Source organism: Pezoporus flaviventris, unplaced genomic scaffold, assembly GCF_033815535.1.
Source record: "Pezoporus flaviventris isolate CSIRO_AGI_PZ_B2104156 unplaced genomic scaffold, CSIRO_AGI_Pfla_v1 ptg000030l, whole genome shotgun sequence".
In the NCBI taxonomy this organism is placed as follows: domain Eukaryota; kingdom Metazoa; phylum Chordata; class Aves; order Psittaciformes; family Psittacidae; genus Pezoporus; species Pezoporus flaviventris.
The window spans coordinates 4,519,711-4,543,286 of NW_026892578.1; the positions used below are offsets into that span (position 1 = coordinate 4,519,711).

Consider the following 23,576-nt stretch of genomic DNA (forward strand, 5'->3'; position numbering starts at 1 on the left):
GGGAAAAAGGCATCTTCTTTTACCAGAAATTTGCATTTCAGGAATATGTAACATGCAATCCATTTCAAAAGAAAGAACACTTTAAATAAACATCTGAAGAAATTAAGTACTGTGTTTTATGAAAAGCAGCGTACCCTGAGACAATAAGAATTCTCCACTGACAAGTGGCCCATGACATGCATTGACCTCCTGGGGATTTGATGCCAACATCGAAGCAAAGAGCTGCCTCAAAGCAGAATTTACTCTGTGTCTCTACAGTGGTGAAAGTTTTGAGAAAATTACAGTTCACAGTAAATGTACTTCATTTTCCAACAGGAACCTCTTACTTCACCAGCTTTTCCCATCATCTGTAACTGCAGGAGGCAGAAGCCTTTGCAGTCTGTTCTGCACACTCCCTGGTGACTAAGGTAGAAAAGGGCAATAGGAGAAGGGGAAGGAAAGATTAAAAGATTAGGACAGTGGGGTTGAGGAGGTTGTGGGCACAAGATCTACAGTTCATGTTCTGAGAAAAGTGCTGTGCAGGAGGAGCAAGAGGCACACTTTCAAGTGGCTTTTGTGAGTCATAACAGATAAAAGTGCTGCTTCTTTCTTCATTAATGTAAGAAAATATGCAAAAATATAGCTCTAAACCTTGTTTAGCATGTCAACACCATCTGAGGTTGAACCCGTTTTGCCAATAATAATCGATAAAACACAGGAAAATGATAAAAACTGGTAAAAGATGGAGAGCAGCAACACTGAATGAAAATCCATGAGAGATCTCTCCTACAGCAACACCAATTGATTTCTGTAACAGTGATAACTGCTAATGGAATAGAGAGAGCAACGTGTTGAGAGAGCAATGTGTTGAGAAAGCAGGACTTCAGGCACTAAAGTTATAAGAATTGAATATAAGGTAAACTACTATTACATAGTCTAACAACATTTACATCAGTCTCTTGCAAGAGATCTCTGAGGAAACCAAACAACAGTCAAGTTCTGATTCTATGACAGTTATTTCAAGCTTATATATTCATAGTTTAAAATTTACTCTGGTTGTAGCACTTGTCATTCCTACAGGTGTTATGGGGAAAACAGATAATATCATGATGCAAAAGGTGACTTTTCACATTTTAAAATTCTAAAATTTTACTTACAAGTATCTATTTATACCTTTGAATTTGAGTAAATATTTTTTCTGCCTACAACAGAATTTTTTCTTGATTTTTCACAGGAACAATAAGCTAAAGAGCTGTTTTAAAGCTTTTCCTTAGAAATTACAGGGAAATACATACTTTGCTTGCCTTTGCTTTTCAGTTTCAAGCCTTTATTTCCTTTTACACATAAATTGCTCCAAAGCAGCTTTCTAGGATGAAGCACAAAACCACCTTTTACATACATTAAAAAACTGATTTTTTTTTTGCAATTTTTAAAGGTTTGCATACTTGGGGTGCTGAAAACTGCATTTATAAGCATTAAGATTATTTTGGTGCTGTGCTGCATGCCTACATATATTTACAGTAAAATCTAGTCCAATCCCCCTCCACACTTTTAATATATCTCTTTGCTCATCTATAAAGTACGTAGAGGCATTTTTAGCTTCATAAATAAATCACTATTGCTGAACATAATCTAAATGTCTAAAGCATCTGTCATTTTTTGTGTACCCATTATTGATATTTGATTAAAAGGCGTTCAACCTACAATTTCAGCTGTTAACAGGATGGATAGTTAAAATACACAAGGAATGTGGAAATAAAATGAGCCTGCTGGGACATATTTGCAATGGAATACCTTGAAGACTTAATTTGATTCACTTCTCTGTTTCATACTCCTGTAAATCAGGTGTGATTCAACTTGGACAATTCACTGACAGACTGGATGCTTACATGAATTAAAAAAAAAATAATAAAAAAACATTCTCCTTCCAATCTTGTTTTAAGATAATCAGACAGTGTTTTCATTTCAGAAAAGTCAGTTGGAGCTTTGTGCTGTTTGGGACAAGTTTTCCATCCTTAGTGCTTATGCAATGCATTTTTATTGTGTTTGGTACCTCAAGGCTTTGGAAAGAAGTTGCAATATATATTTAAAATTCCCTGTCCTTTCAGTTCTTCATGTTAACTCATATTCAATTTCCTCATAAAATAATACAGTAAAAGAATTTCTAAATGTCACTCATTACAAAGCGTGCTCAGTTTAACCTTTTAAAGGTACACTAGATTCATAGTTTGAAGTGCCTTAGAGAAGGAAATAAGGTAAAGAAAAAAACTTTGGTCATCATCTTGGAAAAGAATTCACTTTAAAAGATGTTTTACACTCCTTTTATAACCTGGACTAATTTTCACTCTCACAGCCAAATTATAATTCTGTGAAAATGCTAAAATTCTAATAGATGCTAATAGAAAAATACACAAGATCACTGTAACATTAATATAACTTGCCAAAATTAGTCACAATTCAGACCAATTTCCTCACATATATCGTATTCATGCCACTAGCAACACAGATAGTACACCAAGGATCCACATACATATATTAAAAGTACATTAAAACCCACCAATAAAACCCTTCCTTATGCTCCATTTATAATGTAGGGGAAAAATAAAATCAAAGTACAAAGCTGGCTTACTTCCAGTATGATCAGCACGTAGACACCTACTAATATGATGGACGCAATTGTTACTTGTGCCTCTATATTTGCATGGAGATATTGATGCTTCATGGAGAGAGGAACACTTCCAGGCCCCTGTAGGAAAGCTTGAATGTTTATGAAGATGGTGCCTCTGGTGGAAGAAAGAAAAAAAAGAAGTTTTGCTTATTTCTGGAATGAAATAATAGCATTAGTTTTATTTATGCATTAATTTTATATTCAGTACCTATAAATATTTGTGCATGTGTTGTACATTTACAATCACAAGCAACTTCGTAACATTTTCATTCTACACCTCTAAATAGCATTGTTTAGAAAGCAACTAAAGTACAAACCAGCCTTGTAAATCCATTAAAAAGCAACAAAATGTCATCCTTTCCTGCTCCTCTGAAACAGACAGTGGTAGATTATTTTAAAACATTAGCTATTTTTTCAGTCAGGTCTAAGTAAACTACTATTTCAATGAAACATTTCTCAGTTTCTCTTAGCCAACCTGTTTGGTATCTGAAAGGTTCTTGTTGTGATGATTTGCTGATTTCTTCTTGAACTTAAAGATAGAGACCAGTTGTATGCCACCTGAAAGAGATCAAGTACATTTTGCAATATCAAAAGTCAGTGAAAGTGATATGTCTCTGCTGTAGGGTTTTATTCCTTTTTGTTCTCTGTCCTGTTCAATTAGGAGAATTTAGGACAGGGCATAACACACATCAGTCTAAATTAATCCACCTGATTGAAGCAAACTCATTCCCTCACTCAATCAATGAAGTGAGAGATGCATCCAGGAGTTGCAGGAGAGACAGGATGCCAAATCACACTTTATATTGGCTACAGGGAGCACCTAAGACTCAGAAGCAACAATGTGGTTCACTCCCAAAAACTGCCTGGGAAGAAAACTGACATACATAAGGTAGAGATGATGAAAGGCCCAGGAGCAATGTCATACCCCCAGACATGGTAGAATTTCAATAAACAAAATTACTGTTTGCTGATTTTCCAGAAAAAATAAATTAAAAATATCTTCAGAAAAAAAAACACTTTGTTCATTACTACACACTGATATTCACGCAAGGACCTAAATCCTATGCCTGTCCTGGCCCTATATGCTACGAAGTGCAATAAAAAACAGCTTAATCAGCCAGCCTGGGACATCTGACACAAGTGTCTGACGAGCAGGGGAGGTTAACTTGGGTACCTACTCCTTCAGTCATGTCAAGACCTCTACTGATATGCCAGCAGAGGTGAGCTGCTGCAGCCAGCTCTCCACTGGCTGCCCCACAGCAGCATGAAGGCTGCTTGGGGATTGCTGCTGACAGCACAGGTCACAGCAGCCTCCTCATTGTGGGGTTGTGCGGATTAAAGAGTAATTGTCATTATGGTGTTGTTTGCCATGTTGAGGTAGTGGGACTAATCTTTTGCTGTAGACTATGAGATAGGGTGAAAGCAGGAATATTGATGGCATTGTTCAGCTGCGCTGTCACCGGTAGAGGCAGGCTATCCCATCATGTAAACAGAATGGCAGGCAGTTGTTTGTATGTCAATGTTATTTATTAAATGATGAAGCTTATTTTTATTTTTCAGTGATAAACAATGACAGGCTGTAAAAGATCCTCCTTTGCTAAGTTATCTGGAAGAGAAGAGCAGGAACTTTTTAGAAAACAACAACAATGAGAAAGCCTTAAGAGAAATAAAGCAAATAAATGTGACACATTTAAGAAAAGAATTTGCAATAAAATGTGAAAATGTATTTTAGTGAGTGCAAAAAGGCACTTTGCACTTATTTCTCTTTCTAAGACAACTTTTGAAACATTGCCTATTTTAAACACAAGAACTTCCATGCTAAGTGTCAGGCAAGGGGCATAAATTTTACAAAATTTTAATATAGGAAGCTAAAGGAAATCCTACACAGACAAAAGAATGTGCAACTTTACTCTTATTAGAACAAGTTTTTTAATGCTGACATTGACACACCTCACAGCAGCGAAAAGCACAATAATTTAGTTTGCACAATGGTGATGGAAATACAAGTGATAAAACATCTCAAAAATTTAAAGACCATCACCTGCTGCTGGTGTCTCCTTCTTGATCCAGCATCTTCAGACTGGCTGATTTGTACTACAATGTACTCCTCTGTTTGGTCATCAGCTATATCTTCTACAAATGGGCCTCCTATGTCTAACTTTAGCAGGGAAGAATCATGAAAATCGGTCAGATTCATAGCTGTTAATAAAGTTGTTAAGGTGTAAATTTCCAGTAAAAAATTAGTATAAGCTGTGCAATATCAGCAAAAAATATAGATTAGTCAACTTATATTGAAAAACATATTCTTCAGCTAAAATGCTTAAGAAACTATGAAAAGAACAAAATAGATACCTACTTCCTCACCAAGAAGCATTGCTTTGGCCAGGTTCTGTCCTTTTCTAGGTTTGTTTTTTTTTTTTGAGACCACTAGTGTTTTTATCTGATGCTGTACATGTACCAAGATCTAAATTAGTATACAGAAATACGTTGTAGAGGCAGAGAATTAAGCCTCTTTAAGTGTTTTGCCACGTGAAAGGCAGCATCATTAACTCAGCAATTTAAACATCATAGAATTTGTATTGGGGAAAACAATGTGGAAGCTCCAACCATGGGGGAACTAAACAAGAGTCAATGTCCTATTCATGCCAGAGGATTTGCTTTCTGGTCAAAATTTTACTCACCAGATAGAAAGCCAAGGCACCACCAAGAAAATAAAAACTCTTAAAAAAGGAAAAGACTTCATTTAATACATACATGTTCTGGTGAAAGCATGCAACTTAATCACATGTTGGAGTATCTTAACACTTTTATCATCTGACATTTAATGGAGCACACTAAAAAGAGTGAACCTGTTCCACAAAAAGCCATACAAGATCATACCTACCAGAAGGATTTTTCCAGAAAGTCATTTTTTGTCCACAGAACTCAGGAGATTTTAATGGGAGAATTAAAAATACAGTGTAGTTAGAGGGGACTCAAAGCAGTACTGTGCCCTGCTTCCCAGTGAGCCCCCGTAGGGCCATCCATGGTAGACAAGTCTTTTTCGGGGAGGTGGAGTATATAGTCTCAGCTAGGAAAGCTTTGTGACATTATGCATGCAGGAGTCTTTCATCTTTAAAAGAGCTTTGTCTGTCCACACTCTCAGCAGAACTGAATCTAGAGAAAAGATTTCTGTCACAATAGCCCAAAAAAGACCCTACCAGATCTCATGATGTTGCAAAGTAATCTAACTGTCACCCCACTTAGCCCAGTGAGCGGACCACTCAGCACCAGTGTCACACATGCCACTCCTTAAGAATGAAACTCCCAAGCATCTATTTGCTTAAAGGAATCACACAGAAAAGATAAAAAAATAGCCTTGGATGCAACAATTCAGGAGACACCTCTTGTCAGGACAATTTAGATGCACAGCCCTTAGCAAGCATAAATACAAATTACAACAGTTCTTTTCTGGTTCTGAAGAGTTTTAAGTGTGTTTTGGCATCACCATTTTTCTGTGTCCTAATTAATACATAATATTAATTTCCACAGGAGCTATAGCTATACCTTTAGCTAGAGACATTAATTATACCTTCTGAAAGGCCAGCTGACCTAAAGTCATTAACCTGATGATTTGGGACACCTCTTGACAGTATGCCTTTTATTAGGAGTGTAGCCAGTAATTTATGTCTTTAAAAGCTTCAGGTGCACATAATTAGAGCAGCTTCCTTTTAAGCAATACTTTTAAAATAAATCCTGTAATTACCTAGATGACACATTCAGGAGCTATTATAAAGGATGCTTAAAATTAAAGGGGGGAAGAATTAAACCTTATTTTCAAGAAGAGTGGTTCCTTCCTTCTTTTCCTACAAAGATAGAGATACTTAAGAAGTTTTTCCATTCCTTTCTGTGCATTTATAAAATTATCAGAAAGAGTCCTAGCAAAACCGGTTCTCCTTTGCTTGCAAGTGGAACTGAATGTCATTCACCAGTCTGCATTGAGGCTCTGAAATCCCATCAGAGTTATCTTTCTCCGAACAATATTTAGAGACTCTGTCATAATTCCATTGTTATACTGCAGCAGATCACAGCCTTTATGAAAGGTGGAATCAAAATAAACCAGGAGAAAGCTTCAGCCACGCTTATAGGAATCAAAATGCAATTTTTTTTCATTAAGCTACTTTTCAGAATGTTTTTGTTCTGCCTTATCTTGGTTTTATATTTCCCTTAAATTGCCAGAATGTGATTTCCTCTATATTTAAATCACTCAGATGTGACTAACTTGTGGGAAAACTATCTTTTTATTTCTAATATCCCCTTTTGTTCTGCTGGGACTTTTTGCCTTTTCTGAACTTTTTTTGTAATGCGGCCTCCAATTTGGGCCTCTAAAGCAAAAAAATCTCCCTGACAAGATTTACGGCCAGAGCTTTTATTTTTTTATTTCACTTCAGCTAAGCTGCCTCATTTTTATGTAGTTCTATTCTTGAAATTATATTACTGCTGTGAATTACCCTGTCAAGGGATTTGCCTTTGTGTATGCTTTGTGAACCATTACACAGCGGCTGTCTATATTTACATCTGGCTCAAGACTGGGTCCACTGCTCAGAGTTAAACCTGTTTTTTTCTGATCTTGGTTTTCTAACTAGCTGCTCCTAGAAGGTACTGAAGAGTGTGTGAGAATCACCTCAGTTCACTTTACATTTTTTTAGCTTATGTAGCCAACACAACAGAATGGATGCAGTGGCTAAAATTTTGAATTGGTATTTGTTCACTACAGTTTATAGTTCCATACTGTGGACATCCGCATCTGAGTTGGTTACTCCCTTAACATCACTGAAAAGAGAGTGCTGTTAAGACAGAAATCATTGCTTCATTTTAGACTACCACACAAAGATGAGAGGAATCATTCATGAAAAGCATTGGTTCTCTCTATGAACTATAAAGGGAGCCTGGGATGAGTCAGGCATACCTGGGACTAGTCACTTCTTAAATACTGAGTCTCTGCTCTACCCTCCACCATGTCATTATTTCAGTATGTATAGAGCTAGCTGAAAAGCCATGATTGACAGAGATTCTGTTATATTTGCATGCAGATGGCTGGCTTCATGCTTTCTTTAACACCTACTTGTATACCTTACTCTGCCTACTGTAAAACTTACCTTGAGAATACTATGTCTACTGATGATTTTTCAGCAGGTTTTTGAGGTATCCATATACTATTGACCTGATTTATGACCAGGTCACTCATGCTAGTTTCTCTAGGATATTACCATTTTAAAGAAGGTATTTTGCATGGGTCTTAGCATGTATTTCTACATGTTGTTCTTAACTTAGGTTATTTCTGCGTCACTCTCTGCAGTTTTCTCTTTTGATGTCCTATCCCTGTTCGTAGCTTATGAGGTCATCCCTTCACAATATACCAAGTTGAATCACATGCTTTCCTGCATTTATTGGTTTCCCCATCTGAAGAATATTTTTTTTTTCTTTTTGGAGTGTCAGCAATGTGGTTCCATTTTTGTCTATATCGGATCCATCCTTTCTCTCTGTGTTCCATCAGTTCTAGAAGTTTTGTGAGTCCTTAATAAACTCTCTTTTCTATAATATTTTCTCAATATACCTTGAGATTCTGCTTCTTTGCCCTCCTTTGCAGGTTGTCCTGGTCTTCACTCATCTACTTAGCAGCTTGAACATTGCAGGCCAAAATGCTTAGTACATTTTCAACAGCATCAACAAACATAAATGATTTTTAAATGTATTCTGCAAGGAAAAATGATGGAGGAATATCTGACAGTAGAGAACTAGAGTTACAAAACAAAAATTGAAAAAAAAAAAATCAGAGGGGAAAAGAACTAAAGGTATTAGAGAGGTTGTTTCATTCGTCAAGTTAACTTAGGCACCCTTGGAGAAGACCACATCTTTAGAACCTCTGTGGAAGCTGAAGGGTCTAACAACATCTGACTACATTCTTTGCTTCACAGCCTTTATTTCTATACATAACACTTGTTCAGGGAGTGGGTATGGTAATTTTCAGTGTCATTAATGGTCATGGCATGATTACAAGTTTTCCTAGTGACCTTTTCTTGCTCCACGATTAACACAGTTGCAGCAATCATTCAAACTCATGCAACTTCAGGAAGGAATTTGATAATAGGGTCATCTTATGTCTGCTCAGTCTCCCTATAAACTTCCATATGTGGAATTGTTCTAAATAGTTTCAGTGAATCCAAATGAAATGAGAAAAATTCAACATATTACTGCTATTGAGATACATCTTCTAATTTCTGTGTTTGAGATCTTAATCCTGAACTGAATGTGATGATATCCCTCAGAGCTACTGAAGAGAGAGGTAAGTCAGTGACAATGGCCACTGGCTAGCGTATGTGGTATCTCTTGTTTGTCTGATTAGGACTAATCAAAGACCTGTTCAGCCATGACTTGAAATGATGTATTTTCATTAAGTTGTGTCTTGCATGTAAAGAGCAATTGAGTAAAGAGCCTTTCAGATTGGGTGCTGCGCAAATGTATACCTTGCAAAATGTCAGCCCTTGCTCCGAACATTTTACTGAGGAGATATCAAACATTTAAAGCAAATAACCAGATCAGGAGTGAAAGGCTTTAAAAGGTATTTGTAAAAATGCAGGCTGCTTGTCCAGGCTCAGAATTCACAATTCACTCCCCATTCATGATCACGTTTCAGGTCCAAGAGAAGGAAGTTCTGAAAACCAGTCTGAAAAGGGAAAATTAAATTGCTTCACCTAGGCTGATCTAGCTTTCCCTCACCTATAATAGGAACTGGCACAAGTACAGAGGCTGAGGGGGAAACACAAGATTGTTATTGAAGCACTCACCAGGGACAGAGTAAAGATGGAAATTCACAGCTCAACAAGGTAAGTGTGAAACCCATTGCACAGAAATGCAGTGGAAGAAGTTTTATTTTTTCTTGTAAAAAGAAAATATTTCTAATATAGAGAAGTGTAAAAATAATAATAATTGTGTCAGGTGCAGTTGAAGAAAAAGGCACTGTATCAGGGAGACAGACACTTCTTTAAAAAACTGTGATGGCATATAGTTTGATTGCATAATTCCTTAAGAACATCAACAAATACCCATTACTTTCTAATTTCATAAAGCCTAGTTCAATTCAAAAAGTTAATGCACAGTTCTGCTCCAGCTGTCTGTTCCTTGCTGCTGAAGAAAAAAAATCAAATTTTGCTTAGATCATGGCAGAAGTTATTAGAAATTAAGGAACAAACATGGAGAATATTTAGCATTTCAGAAGATTCTTCAAGCCTAGAAACCAATGTAAGTTATGGGGAAGAACATGAATATATCTTATTCGATTGATCAGTTTGTTCGACCAGTTAATGGAGAGAAGTGCCTGAAGGTTTGAATGGCCAGTTACAGAAAATAAAAATGTTTATGTTTTAAAAGAGGTACATGTGACTAAAACTAAGGAATGCTGGAATTTATTCACTCTATGTATTTTCTTCCATTTTATAATCCACTTTCCAAAGGCACATCATCCTATTAATTATTGATGCTCTGCACTTAACATACAACCTTAAAGCATGAGATCTGAGGAGAAAAAAAAACAAAAAACAAAGAGCTTCACACATTTACATCAATAGGGCCATTGAATCTTGCTTCTTGCAGGAAAGAGTCCTCTAGCCAGGCTTCAAAACTTACTTTTTTCTGCCACTAGAGAGCTGACTGTTAGAACTTTTAAGAAACTAATTCTTAAGTGTTGTTAAGAAAGAACACTGTTACCACTATTTTGAAAAACTATACTAAATGTGCTGAATTTATATCTTGTGCCATAGGGAAATCACTATTAAAAAAAAAAAGGCAAGAAAAGCAAGCTTAGAAACTCAAAAAGCTTCTCTTAATTCACAGGAGGCAAAATACTGTTTTCAAAAACTGCACTCAACACACCTCAGTGCTGTATGCCAGGTTTGTACCCATGGGGATAGGCAAAGCAAAGACAGATACAAGTGGGCTAATAAAAAAATCATATAATGGGAAAGAAAACAGCTGGACTAAATTCAGAAGAGAGATAAAGGTGTAGAAATATAAACAAATGGGAACTAGAGCAAGTGAAAAAGTGCTAAAAAGATGTCACCCCCACACCAGCTGATGCAGGTCCCTCCCAACACCAGAAACAGAATGCCCTGCCTCTGGGCAAGCCTGAGATCTAATGGGTGTGACAGAAAAACCACAAATATCTAAGTAACACCAGGATGACAAAGGACATGAAGTCCAAAGGGGATCACTTGATATGGTTTTTAAAAATTTTTCTAACTTTGTTTTGATTTTTCTTATGTATGCAGATGCATCACATAACACACACATCGATATGCATGGGCACATGAACTCGGAAAAAAGTACAGAGGTTAGTACCCGTGCGGCACTTCTTAACAGCTTCTGGGGCATATGCAAGAGTTAAAGGGTGTTAATTTGTATAATTTGGCATCATATAAGTTAAGAGACTTATTTTCCACCCAAAGCAGTCTCACACTATAACCTCTAAGGTGTTTGTGAGAAGGACTACTGCAGCACACCTGTCAGGCTACCATGAAATTCTTGTAGTGGCACTTAATGTCTGCTGGGAATACCTCAGTCTGTCAGCCAGCATAAATCACAAATTCAACATTGCTGTGTGAATGGTTAATCTTATCCAAGCCTAGACAAAAAGCTGAATACTTCCTTCACTACCCAACAAAGTGGATGACAAGCACATGAGCTTACTTCTGCGCGAATGAAGACTGGCAGCAAGAGCGAGATGACATTCAGAATTGCTGGTGCCCTTTCCAAACCTTATTCAGCAATCTTTCTCCTTGACCGTTCTTACTTGAATTACCATATCACTCTGAAAATGAAGCATGGCTTTGCTGGTTTGCTTGCCTCTCACATATTTTATCTCAGCTCTGTGACTTCAGGTAGGAGACAGAACACCCAGTTTTCGACACACATAACACAAATTAAGAAGCTTCAGCTTCACTTTTGTTGTGTAAGAAAGGGGAATGCTGTATTCTGACTGTCTGACACCTATTTTTCTCAAAGCACCTTGACAGGATAGATAAATGTGAAATATAGGAACACCTGTTTGAACTCAAATCCCAATTCCATCAGCACTTCCCTGAAACAAACAAAAGGAATAGATGGTTGCAGAGTCAGTGTGTACAATGCAGCAGCTATGGTTCCAACTCAAAATCTGTTGAAAGAGAGGAAATCCCTAAGCTATGTTATGACAGTTGACTAAAACTTGAACTTAAAGACCCAACAACACCCTCTCCCTTGGCAGACTGGGCCACGAAAGCCCTGGTGGTGTACAACACCATATATATAGGAGCTTTCACTGGGATACTTCCACACTCTTGGCTTCATGCAAGCTGAACATAAGGACTGTGTGGGCACCACAGGGTGCACAGGCAGGTGCCAGTCAGTATAACTTGGATAGGGAGCACGACTGTGGCCTGCATCAAAGGACAAGTCGCAGTGAAGCCCAGGTTCTGAGGACACCCAGTTTTCTCAGGGTGTAAAACAGAAAACAACCACCCACCTAGTTCGACCAGTTTATCAAGGAAACTTCAGTTGAATTTTGTGGGGTTTGAAAGAAGGATACAGAAACTTTCCAGAGGTGATACAGCCAACATCTGCCAGGACACACCTTGATCTGGATAAGTGACAAATAAAATCTAGAGCAAGGATAAAAAACATTCATTAATAACACAAAAACTGAAAAACTTAAAAATATTATCTCAAATAATATTATCTCAAATAATTATCTCAAAGATTATCTCAAATACTTAAAACAAAGTCTTTCAATCTGTACATTAAATTGTAAGATTGTTTTCAGTATTTTCAGGTATGTTTACACCACAGCTAAAAAGGAGCCCTGGGATACTTAACAAACATAAGTAATATTCCTTTTGTAAATTTACTGCCAAAGTCAAATATTTGATGTATTTTATCCAAGCGTCTCCTAGGACAAAGCTGTAATCTTAAGGATGTATCTGGAAAGCAACACCCACATCTGAGGCAATAGATTGTCCTCTTTTTTTTTTTTTTCTGATACAGAAGCCCTCCAAGACAAAAAGGATGTCCTTGCAGGAGCTAAAGGCATAAACTCCAACCTTTTGAAATGTTTCTCAAGTCTTGCAGTCTAAGATTTTGCTGATTTTGAAGATTCTAGAGGGGAGGACAGCTTCCCTCCCTGTGGCCTTCTAGCTTCAACACCATGGAGCACTACCATTGCTGTTGCATCCTCCCAGCTTTTGCATGTGCTGTTGCATCCTCCCAGCACAGCTATTCCTATGAACATTCCTCAGGTGTTAGCCAGTATCTGAAGACTCATAGACTCATCCTAAATTCAGCAAGGAACCGTAAAGAACATACAAATTTGAGTGCCAGCTGCCTCCTCAGTCTCAACTTCTTACACTATCATATTGTCCAGGGTGGTGGCTAGTGCACCAAACAGTGGTGTGATTAGGCATGAAGCCCTGAACAATATTTTCATCTTTTTTCTATCTGTCTCCCACCCTCAAGACATTTTTCTATTAGCTAAGACAACACATCATACCTCATTTTGAACTAATTTTAAGGAAATAGAATGATTCTGTGATTCTATGTTTCTGTGAAATGAGGGCCAGGGGAGGATTGCAAATCCAATACTTACAGAGCAAACAACTACAAAGATAAAAAGGCCTGAAACTTTTAGGAATTTTAGACAGCATCTGAAACATAAGAAACATGAATTTATTATATTGCTAATTTCAAACAAATCTTTTCTGTTCTCTTAGTAGCTCTGACATTTCCGAAGCATCATGGTAAGCATTTATGGGAGATAATAGACCACATCAGAGTATGGACACATAAGTCAGGGTCAGCATGGGCTTGGGAAGCCTCAGGGACTATAAAGGCTCTTGCCCCAGATTTGCTGCCAGCTGGGTCTCATTGCACAGGAAGGTTTTCCCCTCAGGAAAGCTGCAGCACGAGCAGGTGCAAGGAGCTGGAGCTGCTTCTCCACTGCTATTGCTAGCCACCAACAGATCCAGAGACCCATCAGCCCACACTGGTAGCTCCCAGGGAGGCAAAAGAGCATTGCCATCACAGGGAGGTGGCATGACCAAGCAGAAAGCATAGCATTTTGCATAGTGGGGTGGTGTCATCAATGACTTCCCCAAAAATTGAACTTCTAACATACATCCTGAAAAGTATTGGGAAAAGACAGTTAGACAGCTTTAAGTACCTTCTGGTTGTAATAGTGCTTCTTTAAACCAAATATACTTCATGAGCATGTCTAGATAAAACAGCTAGCAAAACTAGATATTTTTTTCCATAAAATGTCTGTGCCTTTTGAAGGAATACCCAGTTCTGGAGATGTAATGACTTCAAATCTTCTGAAGTGTCAGAGCTTACTGGGTTAAGAAAAAATAACTCTAAATTAAAATTAAATTAAAATGTGGATGTTGCAAATGCATGCTCTCAAATAATACATCTTAAGATTTAGCACTTTTAAATTGCCATCTTTTTTAATATTACCATAAGAGGCAACTCTAATTATTTTCTGGCTGCTCAACAGTATGCTACACAGATGTCTTAATTTACAGAACTCTTTTTGGTGATATGCCCTTATTACATCTTTTCATTAATAGGAGGTATTGATGTTCTTATTCCTTTTATTTTTTTTTTTAAGTGAACATTCAAACATTGTTTTTCTGACAGAATGATGAATGTAAGGTTTGACTTAAGCCTGATGACAAGCAGGAAGGAAAAAATTTCAAGTTACTAGATAAATCAGTTGAAAAGGGAACAGTATAATAAATAACTGAAATTGACAGATGCTCTAGAACAAAATATTAAATCAGAGTAGTCTGAAGAGAGTTGGGAATAATTTTTAATCACAGTGGAAATAATTCCCTATATTAAGTTCATTGACTGAAAGCAACATAAGTGACAGGAGACCCATTTTTGAAAAACATTGTTTTTTAAAGATCACTTCCTCTTTATATTTCTCCAAATAGGCAGGAACAAAAACCCAGTAGATCATAAAAATGTGTTGCCACAGGCAAACAGATCGGAAGGGGCTACAGGTGCTTGTAATTTTATTTAAACTTTTGCATAGTATGAAAATCTAGAGAAGACAGAGTAAGAGGGGAGGGAAACCAGTAAGGTGACTTCCAGAAATGCCAGGTACCCCTGCTCTACTGAAAAAAAAAAGGGGGGAGGGGAAAGAAGAAAATAAAGGCTTGAAAAAAAAGGAATGACAACAAAACCCTTAGCAGCACTTCATAATTGATAGCTTCTTTGCCTTCCAGTATCTGAAGGGGGCCTATAAGGACGATGGGGAGGGACTCTTCATTAGGGACTGTAGTGATAGGGCAAGGGGTAATGGGTTAAAACTTAAAGAGGTGAAGTTTAGATTGGATATAAGGAGGAAGTTCTTTACTGTAAGAGTGGTGAGGCACTGGAATGGGTTGCCCAAGGAAGCTGTGAATGATCCATCCCTGGCAGTGTTGAAGGCCAGGTTGGACAGAGCCTTGAGTGAAATGGTTTAGTGTGAGGTGTCCCTGCCCATGGCAGGGGGGTTGGAACTTGAGGAACTTAAAGGAACTTAAGGTCCTTTCCAACCCTAACTATTCTATGATTTATAGAAAATACCTAATGCCAGCTTAGTCATGCATCCTCTACCCTGCTTGTCTATTGTCCCTATTTCTACATTACAGTTCTATTCTTGTATTTTTGAAAATTTATTGTGTTATGAATTACTAAAGTCCAGACCAGATTGGTTTAGTTTTAATGTACTTAATATTTTCTGTTTGCATTTTGAAATTTTATTATTATTATTATTGAAACAAGAAGCAACATTAACTTGATTTTAAGCTTTATATTTCATAACCACTTGGCTATAAATAACGGAAACTCATCTAAAGGAGCTGGCAAGGTATAATAAAAAAAAAGCTTTTGAAAATGGTCACTTTATTAAATGTAGAATTTAGAAAGCCTTGTTCCTCCCATCTGTTTGTTTTCATGGCATTTTGTATTAGGGAAGCAGCGCTTTTAACAGCTTACAGTTGAGAAGTGATCAGCCTTTGACTCCCCCATGGCCTGCAATCTGTCTCTTGCTACAGCACTAATCTGGCACAGTGATACAAGTAGAAACCTTGTGCCAGATCCTGCACTGATATATGCCTCCAGCACAGTCCTATTTGACTTAAGTTGGAAATGCATGAAGTACAAATCTATGAAGGATTTCACTCCCTGTTCTAAACCAAATGACTTTTAGTCTGGTCTGCAGGTGGTGTCAGGCAGTTTAACTCCATTTATTATCTCAGCAGAGTTATGCTGATTTACAACAACCAAAAAGCTGGTCCCATATGTACAAGCTGCGCTATAGCAATGAAAATATTTCAAGGGAAGTTCTGCCAGAAAAACACTCTACTCCCCACATTATAAACCTATGTTGTACTGGAAACAATGGATTCTACACTCCCACTCAAAGCCTTTGTTCCATTAAATACCAGGGAAATCTACCATGAGTGTGAAGAAACTCATCTGCCAGACTTCTTCACATCTGCTCATATTGCACAAGTTGCAGCCATGGAAATTCTCCTGCTCCATTTGTTGAGCAGCAATGCAGGAGAGTGGCACTCCACATGCTCATGGAAGGAGGAAAATAATCATGAAGTGATTAGAGAAGACAAAATACAAATTGGGAAAAGATGCACTGACATCTCATTGGAAAGGCTCTGTGGATCAACACGGAGATCTGCAAAGTTATTTGCAGAGACCAAACCAAACCAATAAAAAGTATCAAAACTCTGGAAGGGGCAGAGAATTAGTATCCAAGATTAAAGGTTTTGCCAGTTAAATCTGAGGCAAAAATATCCCAAGAATATTTGACCTTAACCTCTTATTACTTTGGTATCTTGTTAATACATTATCAGATTCAATTTCCTCCATGCCTAAATGAGGTAAAAGACTAAGGTATAGAGTGAAAAATACTAAAGTACTTAATGATAGAAAATGATCAGTTATATTTTGGGCTTTGAAAAAGCTACGCGAAAAGCTACTATAACGGCTACAGAAAGACTGTGTTAGATACATACTTTAATTAAAGTGAAGCATTTCATAAAAGCAACAAAACACCAAACAAAGTTGTGGAATCAACCAAGGGGTTTTTAAGGAATGGTTTCAAAGAAATGTTAGAAGCAATATAGAAGGCATTTAATTACAAGTTTAGAATAGGTGTTATGATTGATGCTTGGAAGAACAAGGAACTATTGATCATTAGGTAGAGGTTATATTCAATTTCACCTGGTTTATTTTAAAACTGTCAATGGCAAGATACACCCTAATCATGAAGTGTTATTTTATTAATTTGCAGAAAAGATTTTCTAGATATCTATACTTAAAACTAATCCCTGCAGAAATTTTAAAAAAAGAATGGAAAAAAGTAAATTAATATTTGAATTCAGACCTCATCTTTGATAAATTGAACTTGACATGAAGGTTGTCCAAGATTTCATATCGCTCAGAAGAAGCAGATCTGGACAAGCATGTAATTTCATTTCCCAGTTGAAAACTTTGCTCAAATTCTGCAGAGCTGTTGTCCCATGAGTCGTCATCTGTGGTAAAATCTGGATTATGAAGAGCCATGCACTGCAACCTGTCACACATTTTTTGGGGAACATAACAAAACAAAACAGTGGTTTATCTTAACAGGTGGTAGATGTACCTGACCTTGCATATCCTCAGGGTCACTGAGAGATTTTAATGGAAAAATTGATTGACAGAGATCTATGCAGTACAGACTGAGCTCCCCTTGGTGACACAGCTGGGTAGACTGGGAGAAAGAGCAAAGCCCCCGTGATGTTTAGGTGCACTTGGGAGAACCAGCTCTCTAACGCACCAGCAGATGTACCTCAGGATTTGGTGTGTAAATCCCCTACAAGGATCCCTCCTATAGCTCTGCTGTATCTTTCACTGTACCTGATGTAACACCACATGGAGGAAATAAGAGCATACAGCCTGCAGATGCCTATTCTTAGGGCTCTCCAATCTCTCTAACCTCAGACTTTACATCTTTCCCTTCCCCATTTCTTTCCACTCAAGGTCATTCAGGGTAATTCTCTGTTTACAAGCCCTGCTATTCACTTTATTTCCCAGAAGGTTTTGTGTTGGGATATAAGAAAGAACCATGCACAATTAAATAGAAGAGAGCTTAGAAAAAGATATTTTGAGTGAAATGAAAGTGCCTCACCCATTTTCCTCTGAGGAAACCTTCAGTAGTGGTGTCTTCTCTGTAAAGCCAGTTTTTTTTGACCTTGAGCTGAATAATTTGGAAAAATTGAAGTGATACCTTTGAAGGAGAAAAAAAAAAGATAAAATTAAACACAATAAAAACAGTAAATCTGAAGTACAATGATTGACTACAGTTCTAAATAATATTTGGCACAAGAGCATCTAACTAGCTAAATATTCTTCAAGAATGGTGTTCACCTAAATCAAGGTTTTCGTTAAGCTTGAACTAGTCATGGTAGTTACTTCCTTACGGTCATGGAGGATGCTACTTAGAATCATAGAATCGTTATGGTTGGAAAGGACCTTAAGATCACCTAGTTCCAGCCCCCCTGCCATGGGCAGGGACACCTAACGCTAAATCATATCACCCAAGGCCTCGTGCAACCTGGCGTTAACACTGCCAGGGATGGAGCATTCACAACCTCCCTGGGCAACCTATTCCAGTGCCTCACCACCCTCACAGGAAAGAATTTCCTTCTTATATCCAACCTAAACTTCCCCTGTTTAAGATTTAACCCTTTACCCCTTGTCCTTTCACTACAGTCCCTAATGAAGAGTCCCTCCCCAGCATCTCTATAAGGCCCCCTTCAGATACTGGAAGGCTGCTATGAGGTCTCCATGCAGCCTTCTCTTCTCCAGGCTGAACAGCCCCAACTTCCTCAGCCTGTCTTCATACGGGAGGTGCTCCAGTCCCCTGATCATCCTCGTGGCCCTTCTCTGGACTTGTTCCAACAGTTCCATGTCCTTTTTATGTTGAGGACACCAGAACTGCACATTGTACTCCAAGTGAGGTCTCACGAGAGCAGAGTAGAGGGGCAGGATCACCTCCTTCGACCTGCTGGTCACGCTCCTTTTCATGCAGCCCAGGATAAGGCTGGCTTTCTGGGCTGCAAGCACACACTGAAGCAGGCTCATGTTCATTTTCTCATCGACCAGCACCCCAAGTCCTTCTCCTCAGGGCTGCTCTGAATCTATTCTCTGCCCAACCTGTAGCTGTGCCTGGGATTGCTCCAACCCAGGTGTAGGACCTTGCACTTGGCATGGTTAAACCTCATGAGGTTGGCATCAGCCCACCTCACAAGTGTGTCAAGGTCCCTCTGGATGGCATTCCTTCCCTCCAGCGTATCAACCAAACCACACAGCTTGGTGTCATCAGCAAACTTGCTGAGGGCGCACTCAATCCCACTGTCCATGTCAGCGACAAAGATGTTGAACAAGACCGGTCCCAACACTGATCCCTGAGGGACACCACTCGTTACTGGTCTCCAGCCGGACATTGAGCCATTGACCACAACTCTTTGCGTGCGGCCATCCAGACAGTTCTTTATCCACCGAGTGGTGCATCTATCAAATTGATGTCTCTCCAATTTAGAGACGAGGATGTCATGTGGGACAGTGTCGAACGCTTTGCACAAACCCAGGTAGACGACATCAACTGCTCTACTCCTGTCCATCAGTTCTGTAGCCCCATCATAGAAGGCCACCAAATTGGTCAGGCAGGATTTCCCCTTAGTGAAGCCATGCTGGCTGTCACCAAGCACCTTGTTGTTTTTCATGTGCCTTAGCATGCCATCCAGGAGAATCTGCTCCAAGATTTTGCCAGGCACAGAGGTGAGACTGACTGGTCTGTAATTCCCCGGGTCATCCATTTTCCCCTTCTTGAAAATGGGGGTTATATTTCCCTTTTTCCAGTCATCGGGAACTTCACCTGACTGCCATGATTTCTCAAATATGATGGCCAGTGGCTTCGCAACTTCATTTGCCAGCTCCTTCAGGACCCGCAGATGGATCTCATCAGGACCCATGGACTTGTGCACATTCAGATTTTTAAGATGGTCTCGAACCAGTTCCTCTCCTACAGTGGGCGCAAGGTCTTCATTCTCACAGTCCCTGCATCTGCCTTCCAAGACTTGGGTGGTGCAGTCAGAGCCTTTGGCAGTGAAGACCAAGGCAAAGAAGTCATTCAGAACCTCAGCCTTCTCCAAATCCAGGGTAGCCAGTTTCTCCCGAGAGCTTCCTGAGGGGGCCTACATTCTCCTTAGTCTGTTTTTTATTTGCTATGTACCTGTAGAATCCCTTCCTGTTATCTTTAATACCTCTAACTAAGTTTAATTCTGACTGAGCCTTAGCTTTCCTAACCTGGTCCCTAGCTTCTCGGACAACATCCCTGTGCTCTTCTCATGCCACCTGTCCTTGCTTCCACTTATTATAAGCCTCTTTTTTCAATTGAATTTTCCTCAGGAGCTCCTTATCCATCCAAGGAGGTCTCCTGGCCCTCCTGCTGCACTTCCTTCTGGTTGGGATGCAACACTCCTGAGCTTGCAGCAGGTGATCCTTGAATATCAACCAACAGTCTTGGGCCGCTCTGCCCTCTAGGGCTGTATCCCATGGAACCTTCCGAAGCAGCTTCCTGAAGAGGTCAAAGTCTGCTCTTTTGAAGTCCAGGGCAGTGAGCTTGCTGCACGCTCTTCTCACTGTCCTGAGGATCTCAAATTCGAGCATCTCATGATCGCTGCATCCAAGGCTGCCCTGGAGCGTCACATTTCCAACGAGCCCTTCCCTGTTGCTGAGCACGAGGTCAAGCATGGCACCTCTCCTTGTCGGCTCCTCTATTACTTGCAGAAGGAAGTTGTCTTCTACACAATCGAGGAACCTCCTGGATTGCTTGTGTCGGGCCGTACCGTCCTTCCAACAGATGTCAGGGTGGTTGAAGTCCCCCATGAGGACAAGGGCCTGCGAGCGTGAGGCTTTTCCTATCTGTCTATGGAGTGCTTCATCCGCAGGTTCTCCTTGATCAGGTGGTCTGTAACAGATCCCCACAGTAATGTCTCCCATACCTATATTCCCTTTAACCCTGACCCACAAACTCTCTGTGGACTGCCCACCTGTCCCCAGACAGAGTTCCATACTCTCCAGCCTATCCCTAACCTAAAGAGCAACTCCCCCCTCCCCACCTGCCAGGCCTGGCCTTCCTAAAGAGCCTGTAACCTTCTATTCCAACACTCCAGTCATAGGAGCCATACTTATTCATATAGTTCACATTAATATACTTCATAAACATAAAATAATAGGATCATTTCTGTCCTGTAAATTTCATTTGAGACATGGATCACCAGAAATCTCCTAATATGTACAGCAACCTCAGCAGCCTTCGTATTAGGGAAGAAAGTTTTGTCCTGCAGCACAATCCTTGCCAAACAGTTTCAAGTCTTGGTCCTGGTGCTGCATAAAATTAATAGAGAGTAAACTCCCTCTGGCCATACTGCAGCTTAGCACTGTTAAGAAGTCTTTTACTAAAACATAAATCCCATTTTAAGAAACAGCTGAATAAAATCAAGCACAATCACAGGGGTCCAGCTCTGGGGCAGGCTTCTGGGAGAGATTAATTGAGCCATTTTGCAATACTCAAGACCTGGCTCTTCCATAGACATTTCCCATCAAACCACCATTATTCAGACACACTCGGATTTATTCTGTTCAAAACTGTCGCCACCCACCACCAGAAAGTCCCAAAGAAATCTGCTAGACATACAGTCAATATGCAGATAGTATTATTCCCAGGGACATTTAGAAGAAACCTAAAATTTCTTCTGCTATTGCTGGACTGAAAGGGGAAAGAAATTATAAAATCATAGACAACTAATTAAAAAATATACAAATATGTCTGATAATTCAATCTCCTAAATGTAAGGACTGTCCAAAAAGAAGGATCTGTGTATTTAACCTTATAGCAAATGGAAGACAGTGGAATTTCTTGTAATTTGTAGATGTCTGTGTGAACTCACACTCTGTAAAATTAAAACCTCCAGTTAATGCTTCAGCTTGCTTGTTTAGTACAGCTATCTGTCTATCTAGTGATATTCTAGGCGTGGAGCAACTGGATATGGTTATATCATCTTTGAGTGGCACAAATGTCATTCAAACTCTGCTGTAAGCACCATATTTGCAATCTCAGCAGAAGAGAATGCATGAGTTACAGAGACTGAATTATCCAGTACCTCAGATCAAATGTTGAGAAGATTAAAATTCAGGTGCTACATTGCACTGACACTTCATCTGTGAAGAGATGAGTGCATACTCTGAAGCTATCTAAGTGCTTCCATTTTTAAATAGAATAGCATTCACACAAAAAGTTCAAGTGGAGAAACTCGTGTATTTTGAAGAAAGTGCTATTCAAATGTTATCATGGCCTTAGATGTAAAAGATTACCTAGAGCTTTTACAAAATATAATCCGTAAGGGTAGCAAAAACACTGTCAGGACTTTAAATGTGTGCTTACCGAGCATTGCTGATATGCTCCTGATATGCAGGCTAACTCCTGCATCCCACTATATTCAAAGTTTGCATCCAAAGGTGACGATTTTAATGATGGACCTTGAACTTGCACAGTCAGAAATTTAACTCATGCAAAGACTGATTAGCTGTTTCTGCTTTTAAAAAAATGATGCCACACTCCACAAAAAAAGGCTCTAAATAAAATATATTGTATGCTCTTCTGATCTATCCTCATATTGCGCACACCATTAACCTTTCCACGCTTACTTTTCTTCTTTTTCTCCTAGCATATGTACACTCTGAGATTAATAACCATAAAACTTTCTACAGAAACTTCCAATTTCTTCTAATTGTTAGGGCTTGATACCAACACTGCTTTGCTTTACATAGGCATACATATATCTACTGGCAATCCCTCACCTCGGCAGGTCTTAACCACTGCTGTGAATGACCATTATGCAAAGACAGCTGAAGGCCAAAGCAACCTCAGCAATGGCAACCATAAAGGGAGAATAAAAGGTTGGTGGAAGGTTGTTTAAATGACAAAACCTGAGGTAAAGGATTCAGAATGCTAGTTAAAGGCATCATTTTTGCTTTCTTTTTGATTAATTGTTATGCCCACCTGCCAGTATAGGTCTTGCTGCTTTTAAATGGAACTTTAAAATTTAGAGTTTTACAGATTGCCAAGAATGGAAAACACAGTAAAAATGGAAAAGGTCTTCAAATAAAATGAAAACAATTAATACATGACAACATCAATTTGCAGAGAGTAAAAATACATGGACAAGAATAAGCAGCAGGAAGCAGCCAGGCTCAACAAAACAAAAATAATTAGAGAAAAAACAGAGGAGCCTCAACTCCCCCATGATGTGATTACTCTAATTAGAGAATGAAAGTAATACAAACAATAAAGCTAATCAAGGCATATAAGAATCTTGAAGGCTGAAACAAAAGCCTACAACAAAAGTTGTAATATCATGAAAAAATAGCATGGGCTATAAAAACAAAAGTAATCCCTAAACAGAGAGACTAATGCAAACTCTACTGTGCCCCTCTTACTTCTGCAGAGACACTACAAGGGAGAATTGGTCACCCACTTCATTAAAAGATAACACATAAGATAATCATCTGCAAACAAAACCTAAGAAGGCCCAGAGACCCCCTGCTATTAGAGGAACAAGTCTACAGTGCTCAGAAACCTTAGCATCATTCTTGGTGCTCCTCAGCCCTGCAAGTGGGTGGCAATTGACATTGTCTAAATAAAGGAAAGAAATCAATGTGACACATTTCAAAACCTAGGATAGTTTACACTTTGAAGCTTTTTCACAATCAAAATACTTAGAAACTTTGGTTTTACCTAGATGCTTGAATG

At 38.9% G+C, this 23,576-nt stretch overlaps 1 protein-coding gene across 1 annotated transcript in view; it reads right to left on the reverse strand.

The window, feature by feature from the left end:
- OCA2 (OCA2 melanosomal transmembrane protein) overlaps window positions 1-23,576 on the reverse strand; it is a 191,041-nt gene that overhangs the window by 125,104 nt on the left and 42,361 nt on the right. Inside the window, exons 3-9 of the mRNA XM_061459769.1 lie at window positions 17,889-17,987; window positions 17,106-17,294; window positions 13,302-13,359; window positions 12,249-12,321; window positions 4,689-4,846; window positions 3,123-3,205; window positions 2,609-2,762 (exon numbers count right to left, since the gene is read on the reverse strand). Of these exons, the coding sequence (XP_061315753.1) occupies window positions 2,609-2,762; window positions 3,123-3,205; window positions 4,689-4,846; window positions 12,249-12,321; window positions 13,302-13,359; window positions 17,106-17,294; window positions 17,889-17,987 (814 nt within the window). The remainder of the gene's footprint in view (window positions 1-2,608; window positions 2,763-3,122; window positions 3,206-4,688; window positions 4,847-12,248; window positions 12,322-13,301; window positions 13,360-17,105; window positions 17,295-17,888; window positions 17,988-23,576) is intronic.